This window comes from Drosophila miranda, chromosome 3 (assembly GCF_003369915.1).
Source record: "Drosophila miranda strain MSH22 chromosome 3, D.miranda_PacBio2.1, whole genome shotgun sequence".
Taxonomy (NCBI): Eukaryota; Metazoa; Arthropoda; class Insecta; order Diptera; family Drosophilidae; genus Drosophila; species Drosophila miranda.
The window spans coordinates 9180005-9189483 of NC_046676.1; the positions used below are offsets into that span (position 1 = coordinate 9180005).

General features: G+C 45.4%; 2 protein-coding genes across 4 annotated transcripts in view; one reads left to right on the forward strand and one right to left on the reverse strand.

The window, feature by feature from the left end:
* The window catches only part of LOC108160537 (potassium voltage-gated channel subfamily H member 8), a 51281-nt gene extending 48558 nt beyond the window's left edge, over nt 1–2723 (reverse strand). For all 3 annotated transcript variants that reach the window (XM_017294599.2, XM_033391467.1, XM_033391466.1), the window contains exons 1-2: nt 2659–2723; nt 1658–1799 (exon numbers count right to left, since the gene is read on the reverse strand). The gene's annotated coding sequence lies outside the window, so the exon portion shown is untranslated. The remainder of the gene's footprint in view (nt 1–1657; nt 1800–2658) is intronic.
* A 2584-nt stretch (nt 2724–5307) lies between these two features.
* Nucleotides 5308–8715, forward strand: LOC117185927 (sphingosine-1-phosphate lyase). The gene is made up of 6 exons (XM_033390542.1): nt 5308–5431; nt 5717–5880; nt 6757–7418; nt 7481–7929; nt 7986–8132; nt 8195–8715. Exons 2-6 carry the CDS (start codon nt 5727–5729, stop codon nt 8418–8420), a joined length of 1638 nt encoding a protein of 545 aa, XP_033246433.1. The 5' UTR covers nt 5308–5431; nt 5717–5726; the 3' UTR covers nt 8421–8715.
* The last annotated feature ends 764 nt before the right edge of the window (nt 8716–9479 follow it).

Here is a 9479-nt window from a genome sequence, read left to right on the forward strand (position 1 = left end):
CGTAGTGGTTTATTCTTCTGGTTTATTAATTTTATATGAGACTCACTTTAATGCTAATTTTATAGTGGCACCCACCACACACGCCCACACACTGGTCGGTGGAAGGTAGCATGCTGTAAAGTATGCAACGCGGGAATGCAAGCACATCAGCAGAGTGGAGAGGCGGAAGAAGCTGTGGCTGTGGCTGTGGGGAGTCCTCATGCGAGCAGGTGTCAAGGTGCGATATGCGTTGAGTAAGGTGCGGAAAATTCCCCGGGGGCCGCAAGCCACACCGTTAAGCGGCAGCGGAGCAGCAAAATGAAAATAAAAAAAGAAATTAAAACGTAAATTAATCTAAACAAAATTGCATAAAACAGTGACCTTGCCGATCCTAAAATACTGTTCCATTACCATTCCATGACTAAAATATATATTTAAAGAAGATCCAGCAAGTAATGGATTAATACAATATTCGGGATATGATAGTCGGGATAGTCATGCACATTGATTATAAGGTGGAAGATCCTCTCTTCTGTGCTTTACAGGTTATACAAATGGAATGTGGAGAACCAGAAACGGCTGCCTTCTGTTGTGCTTAGCGATTTATGTAGCAGTGGCATCATAATGGGATTAGAGTGGTTTATGTTATTAAATCGGTTAGTTAAAGCTTGTGGAAAATGAAATTAACTCCATCTGCGTCCATCATTCGCGTTTAATTGCATCGCCGAGTGTAACCGAAATTTGATTAAGGAAAAGGAAAAAATAAATTACAATTCTCGGGAAATTGTTAAATCGTTTAATTGGGCAAGGCCAGCGGGGCAGCAGCTGGCGAGTTAACAAGATTTGCAATCAACTAATTTAACTTTTTAAATTAAAACACAAACTTCAGCTGAATCTCGGTGGAAGACGGAGTTTGCCTAGGTTCAAAAGTTCACAAGCGCCTGGAGTATCGCAGAAGCGATGAAATCTCGGCATCTGATGAAAACTAATGGAAAGTGCTGCTTGAGCGACCGCAGGAAGGTTGAAAATCAAAAGCTTACACAAGTATATTACTGTTTCTCGATTATAACAAATATTTAAAAAGAAGCAGAGCCAGGGGGATGAACCTATATAAAATGATTGAAGAACCATTGAGAAAGAGAAGGTCACGCTTCTGTGGATGTATTTACGTTTAATCTATGAGCAAGGACTACCAATAAGCGCTTCAGAGAAGCATAATTATCATTACCTTCTCATTGACGGGCCCCTATAATAACATTTCCACAGAAAAAGCAGCCAACTTTGTGAAATTAAACATTTATGTACCAATCAAACTGTCATGCAATACCGTTTGATATGAGTACGATTGGACATTTGCAAAGCATTCCCAGAATGATGCGAATTTAAGAGAATTTCTATTGCGGGAAATCGATGTGGAACATACATTCATACAGAACAAGCCCCCTCATAAAAACATACAATGTGAAGCCTCCATCAATCATACGCAGCGTGAGCCGCCTCTGTAGATGCTTGGAAGCCCTGACATGATAATCATACGCACCGCGACCGCAGCCGCAGCCGCCGACACCGACGACGTCAAAAATATTCCAAAACCTTTGATATGCAAATCAGGCTAAATTTCCCAACATAAATCCAAATCAAAATGCAAAGGCACACCCACACACACCCACACACTCACCTTTCTCTACTGGGAGGCGGACAGGCTTGTGCCTGTTGTTCTTGATGTGGCGCCTGTCGGTTGCCGTTGGTTCCTGTCGGTTCCTGCCGCTTGTTGCTTGTTGCTTGTTCTATGCTGAAAGAACCTGATGACCTTCCTCTTGCTGTGATTGTGGTTGTCGCCCAATTGAATCAATTCAACAGAAATTTGCGGAAAATTCAAAAAAAAAAAAAAAATTGAAGGTAGGGAAAACAACACGGAAAAGAGTGAGAAATGCGAAATGCGTGAGATTTCATTCAAATAAACTTGAACTGCGAGTCTTTGCCGATAGCCACACACCCACCCCGCCGTGGTGTACGCGAGCGTGTACGTGTGTTGGGGTTACATATGGTAATTTGGTTGGGATCTGTGGGGCTTGTTGCACGCTGCTTAAGGGAAAGGACAGGGTCACGGCCGTCTCGATGCGGGACTGGTATTGGTCTGTGTCTGTTTCGGGGGATTGGCAATGGACAATTTATAATCACATTTTTCAATCTGCAATCGCGCACGATTGAGTTAGTCGAGATTTTTCATTTCGTTTTTCCTCTATCGCGTTTTATGTACTTTTTATTTGTTGTTGCTGTCTGCTTTTTGGCTGATGTGCCCCACAAGCGCATAGTCGAATCATTTTTTGTGTGTTTTATTAAACATGTGGCAAAAAAATTTGATAAAAAAAATATATTTATATATTTGCAGAATACATATACATATACATAAATAGTATACATACTATTTGGTAATTTATTTCTTTTGTTAATTTCAGTCTTTCCTATCTATGGTTTTGCACTTTGAATCCTATAAGTCCGTTGTGGCAACATTGTTGCTGCAACTTATGTTTTCTCTTGCACTTGAACTAGTTTTTCCATTCAGCGATTTTCCGCCCTTGCCAACCCACCCTCCCCATACACACTAACACGCACTGATAACGGTATCGCTTGGATGGCTTTTTCTCGGAGGGAATGCTCGGCTCCGCTCCGCTCTACCTTATGCCACGTCCGCCTTTGGAAGCCACTGTACAGCAACTGTTGCAACTGTCGAAAAGGCAACTTGTGGCTGTCTCTGCTGCTGATGCCTCTCGCAGCATCTTTGATGGAGCTTTCTAGCAAGCTTTCTGCCGCCACACAGCAAACTTTCCCCCCACCGTACAGCAAACTGTTGATTATACCCGATACACAAAATGAGTATAAGGGTATATTGGATTTGTGGTGAAAATGGATGTGTGTAAGTAACGTCCAGAAGGAATCGTTTCCGACCCCATAAAGTATATATATTCTTGTCGTTTAATGTTAGCGGCGTCTGCCAGAGGAGAGCCATACTGACTTAGTATCGGGTATAAATGTAGAGTTGCGGTCGCCGCAGCAACTCACAACGTCCCCCTCGTTTTTCTATGTGTGAGTGTGCTTGGGCGTGTGTGGGTGTGTGTTGTTCCCAGGAAGAGAGCACACGAGAGAGCCACCTTCTTTGGCGGTCAATTAAGCTCCATTGATATGTTTTTGCCGTTAACAGTAATTAACGGTTATTATTGAAGTACTTTAAAGATGGGAATAAATTTAATTGATTTTTGTAGTAAAATATAGACAAAATCCAGAATTTAGGCATAAAATATGTACAGATTTACTTAATTGAATTCCGTGTACTCACACCCGATTTAGCATATAATCAATGAAAGCCAGCGGCATCAGTGGCTTTGATCATTCGATGGTAATTTACGATAATTGCGGCCTAATCAATTGTTGTCTATTAAATTATATTTACGAGTAGCTTTTCTAGCATCTAAACGATGTCCCACGTTTCGGCATACCTCGAAGAAGCTAACGCTTACCAAAGCAACAGTTACCAATGATAACGATGCACAGTGGGGAAAGCTCCACAAATAGATGGGGAATAAAGAAGCTTTTAGTAGATTAGACTTCATGGCACTGCAGGCGCCATCGATGGTGCAACCGATGCTCCTGCTCAAGGCCACCCATCCCCCTTTCCCCAGCGGGCAATAGCCCCTAACGGTACGAGGCCACACGCTTTGCAAATACATATATCTGTGGAAAGGCAGCCCGGCAGTGCTGGCTGGACTAATTGATACGCTCCAGCAAGGGATCTTCTTACTGGATGGCCTACATGCAGCAATTTTCCGGAAAAAACCATTAAGGGGGCGGGGGTGCAGATTAAGCTTACATTAAAATTATCCTTACGAAGGCCCAACGAAATCAAATTGAGTCGTTTACTTCGTTTAAAGCTGCGCCAAGCTAAGTTACAGGAAGCCCTCGCTGCCATCTTGTAAAACGGGCCGCGAATAAGCGTATACGTGTGTGTGTGTGTGTGTGTGTGTGTAACCGAAAGCTAACGGGACATATCACCACACAGCTAGGAGTAGCTTGCCTGAGTCGCGTTCGTTGACTTAATAAATGCTGAATGAAAGTTTGTTTAAGAGTTCCCTAAAATGGCCAGTTGCTGTTGCTGGCCTTGTCTGTACCTGATTATACCCGTATATTTTCCATGGCCAATGCAATGAGCGAGCTCATCCTGTGTATCGCTAATCCTGACCCTGAGACGTTACTAGTTTCACCTGCACGCGCCACTGATTATTGCGTATAAAACGCTAGGGGTTATATTTGCGCACTGGCCACTCAGGATCTGCTGCTAATCACTAGCGTCCTTCGAACTCTTGAAGTATAGAGGCACGCAGCAACAGGCATCATTAAAAGTTTCAATTTTCCACATTCAAATTGTTCTCGTACAAAATCTTAATGCTACAAAAGCAAATTGAAATGGCCAAAAAAAGCTGGTTGGTATGAGCCGTTAGTATTGTGTTAAATTATATTTGGGAGGTTATATATCGATATGGGACTAGCTTTTGCTATCGAAATAGGCGCTGTTGGCGCAAAATTTCTCGTTTGAATTTGATTTCATTTACAGAATATGACAAACATAGCTCCGGTTTTCACGTTCGCGAAAGTATGTCTTTGGGGCTGAGGGGTCCTAGTACCTAGTAATTTTAAACCGAATATAAAAATCGAGGAATATGATTTCCAACTAGCCCATTGTCGATCAGTGGGAATTAAAATACTCTCCACGATCATGATGAACATTCAAGAACTTGAGCGCATTTTAGGTGAAAGATATCGTGGTATTTTTATATGAAAAAATTAAGGATGGGGTGGACCCACAAGAGTAATTATTTGTATTATTATTGGTAATATTTTCAGCGGTTTAGCTCAAATTGTTATCCAATTGAAATAAATGAGGCTCACGGGTGCTAAGTTCATTTTTTTCATTGGTATGTTTGCAGTATTTCTGTGGGTCAGACGGTCACACTGCAGCTCTTCTGCAACGAAAAAATTAGCCGTAATTTTGAATGGTCTATAAAAAAGGGTATGGACAACAGGCAAAAACAGCAAATGCCAATTGCAAGGTTCGTAGGTTCGTTCGTATGAGCACAATCGGCTTTGTTTCTTCAAGATATATTGGGCCAATGGGGTGGAATTTACCTTGAATCCGTTGGATTTTCTAGGCCGTTCTAGCTGTTGTCCATACCCTCTTTTTTCTTCCATTATGTGGAAAGTGAGTAGTAAATGTGTAGTAACGGTGTAAGTTTTCTCTCAAACGATTTTTTCTGGTGAACAGCTGTGAACGCGCGGGCAAAAGGAAAATCCATTTGTTTACACAGTTGATTTCCTTTTTTTTCAATTGTAAACCTTTGTTGCGAAAACAACGATAAAGTTAATTGCATTTTAACAAGCCTGATTACAGATTACAGAGGTGAGTAACCGACAACGCACCAGCCGCCTCATCAAACACTTAGCCGAGCCTTTGTTTTCATTGCGTGCCTGCATCAGCTGGTGCAATAATATAGCATAGTGGCGTATCGTATCAACTAAATTCGAGAGATACTACATGCCCAGACCTTTATCAGCGTTTAGTCGACCACTTTGTAGCCCACATTCACGCTTCGAATCAGTTATTTGCTAGAGGCGTGCGCGTGCGGCTGTGTTTGGCTCTTGATACTCTCCGGAACGCAAAATCCATAACCGATTCTTATTTCAGCAGCGGAAAGATGCGCCCGTTTTCCGGCAACGATTGCTTAAAGCCCGTCACCGAGGGCATCAATCGCGCCTTCGGTGCCCGGGAGCCCTGGCAGGTGGCCACCATCACCGCCACCACAGTGCTCGGCGGTGTCTGGCTCTGGACGTTTGTCTGTCAGGATGAAAGTGAGTTTCAACTGAGAGAGAGGTCTCCTCAAAATACATCACTATCTACAAGTAGGCACTCGTAGGCACTCGTAGGCAAAAGTCAGGCCACCTAGTGTATGTCGATTCCTTTCACGCCGTTGTCGGCGGCGTCATAAATTATAATCCATCAAACAATCTTATCTGCCACGGCTTGCACTTTCCTACGCAACCCACCAAGTAAATACCCAGCCTAGCCGGCCCATTTTTGTAGTTTGACTCAAGAAATCGAAATCGGTACTTATGTATACCCATGTACTATGTACTTTGTGCCTTATATAATGGAGTTCGAGTGCCATGCACCCGTTGTGTGCCCTTACTGAACTTTTGCGTTTAATCTGGGAACAGATTACAATAGATTAGAAACAAAATTTATATATACACAACAATTTATATATAGCCAAACGGCATAGCTTCTGCCTTCGATACGAATATCCGCTAATCCGCTAGTTGGAATTTAGTTTTCCAATGGGCTCCCCCTTGTAACTCCTTAATCAGTCAGGTGGCACCTGTTCGGAAGCACAAGAGATTTCTTATGACTAATCCCCTAAATGGAAAACGTTCTACGAATTCCAAAATTGGAATTACAATCGGTTTTCTAAAGCAACCAGTTGGAACCCGAATTCTTGGTAAAAGTTCCTTTCCGTTCGGCAACTTCGCACAAGACCTGTCTGGCTTCCACGATATGCTATCGTGTTTCAGCGACTACCGATCGACACATTCTCATTATAAAATGATTCATCACTTTATTTCATGGTTCGATACGCCTTTAGATAAGCATGCATTAGGTTATTCGATAGGGGAATATTGAAATTAGTTGATCAGGCGATCATTCCTCCATCGCTTTGTTTGTTGCAGGTCTCTACACGCGTGGCAGGCGGCAGTTCTTCAGGTTCGCCAAGAAAATACCCGCAGTTCGGCGACAGGTGGAGGCGGAGCTTACCAAGGCCAACAATGACTTCGAATCGGCGATCAAGGAGAGCAACGCACACCTCACATACACGGTGACGCTGCCCGAGAAGGGTCTGAGCAAGGAGGTAGTCCTGAAGCTGGTGGACGACCATCTAAAGACAGGTCACTACGAATGGCGCGACGGTCGCGTCTCCGGTGCCGTGTACGGCTACAACCCGGAGCTGGTGCAGCTCGTGACGGAGGTGTATGGCAAGGCGTCGTACACGAATCCCCTCCATGCGGACCTCTTCCCGGGCGTCTGCAAAATGGAGGCCGAGGTGGTGCGTATGGCCTGCAATCTGTTCCATGGAAGCAACGACAGCTGCGGCACCATGACAACCGGCGGCACCGAGTCCATTTTGATGGCCATGAAGGCATACCGGGACTACGCTCGCGAGTACAAGGGAATCACCAGGCCGAACATAGTCGTGCCACGCACCGCGCATGCGGCCTTCGACAAGGGTGGCCAATACTTCAACATCCATGTGAGATCTGTGGACGTCGATCCGGAGACCTTCGAGGTCGACATGAAGAAGTTCAAGCGTGCCATCAATAGGAGCACCATTCTGGTGAGGATTGACCCATGTTTCCCCAATTTATCCCCACTAATTCTACCCTTATGCCGCTCCAGCTGGTTGGCTCTGCTCCCAATTTCCCCTACGGCACTATCGACGACATCGAAGCCATCGCCGCTCTGGGCCTAAAGTACGACATTCCCGTCCACGTGGACGCCTGCCTGGGAAGCTTTGTGGTGGCACTGGTCCGCAATGCCGGCTACAAGCTGCGTCCCTTTGACTTTGACGTTAAGGGCGTAACCAGCATCTCTGCCGACACGCACAAATACGGATTTGCTCCAAAGGGATCGTCGGTGATCCTGTACTCTGAGAAGAAGTTCAAGGATCACCAGTTCACAGTGACCACCGACTGGCCTGGCGGCGTCTACGGCTCACCCACCGTAAATGGTTCCCGTGCCGGAGGTATCATCGCCGCCTGCTGGGCCACCATGATGAGCTTCGGCTACGATGGCTATTTGGAGGCTACCAAGCGCATTGTGGACACGGCTCGCTACATTGAGAGGGGGTAAGACTGGGTACGAATGCTCTTGGACTACTGCTAACCTTATTGATTCTGCACAGAGTTCGCGACATCGATGGCCTGTTTGTGTTTGGCAAGCCAGCCACTTCCGTCATTGCCCTCGGATCGAATGTGTTTGATATCTTCCGACTGTCGGACTCGTTATGCAAGCTCGGCTGGAACCTGAATGCCCTGCAGTTCCCCTCTGGGTATGATAGATCTATTAAAACCATAGTAAACCATGCTTAACATTTGGTATTCTGTCTACCAGTATCCACATCTGCGTCACGGACATGCACACCCAGGCCGGAGTGGCAGACAAATTCATTGCCGACGTTCGCAGCTGCACGGCGGAGATCATGAAGGATCCTGGCCAGCCCGTGGTCGGAAAGATGGCCCTGTACGGCATGGCCCAGAGCATACCCGACCGCTCGGTAATTGGCGAGGTGACCCGCCTCTTCCTGCACTCCATGTACTACACGCCCAGCCAGAAGTAGGCATCAGCCAATGGCTACTCTTCCTACTGCTCCCACCCATGCAAGCATTTCATCTGCAGTGCTACTGTTTTTAGAACCACCTAGAACTCCGTTTTATCCAAGCAATATTTATATAGACCTGCAATTAGAGCTGTAATCGAGGGTACAAAAAGTGTCGTCAACAAAGTTGATTCTGTCTACGATGTAATCCTACCAACTGGAGGCATTTTTTCCTCAAAAAGCTATTTTATTAAAGTGATTGTTCTGTGTAAAGTGTTAGCAAAATATAAGTATAGTACATTTTGTATACTCATCAGTCTATTAAGAATTTATCTCAATTCTCTCGATTCTTGATCAATTTGTTGCCTTTTTCTTCGATTGTCGTGTACATTTGTTCCCCAAACAATTAACCATACTCGTAATTGCTTCAGCGTGGGCCCCTACATTCGGTCTGATCGGATCTGACCCGATCTGGTGCGATCTGTCAGACGCTTTGCCATGCGTCGGCGTTTTAATTTAGCTGTTGCCCACCTGACACGCCCATTTCCTTTGTGTAATTTATGCCGGTTTTCTCGGGGTCTGTTCAAATTGTTTCAAATAAATTTCAGTAGCGGAAACATTTATCTAAACGACTGCCAGCCAGAATCCCGTGGACACGCGTCAAGTGTCATTTTGTAAGAAGAAATTTTAAAAAAATTAAAAATAGCCAAAAAGCGAGCAACAAGTGTCATTCGGCGGAGGTGGAGATCAATTGGAGGCATTCATTTTGGACTGCAACAAAGGCGAAACCTGTCACATTAACAAGATGCCCACGCTGACACCCTGCTACCCCCCCCCCCCCCCCCACCTTCTGCCCTCCAATCCTCTGTCTTCCCTGCAGGCCTTATGGGCTCGCATTATGGCCCCAACAAATTCGGCTCAAACCGGGTTGCCAAAAAAGTTCACTTCGTAGTGACGCAGCTCTGGACGGGGCCCCAGCGACGCCGACGCGCAGCTGAGCGAGGGCGGAGCAGAGAGCCGGGCAGAGGCAGAGAGCACCCAATGGCCTCAGAGACGCGAAGCGGCTCATTCGTTGCGCGC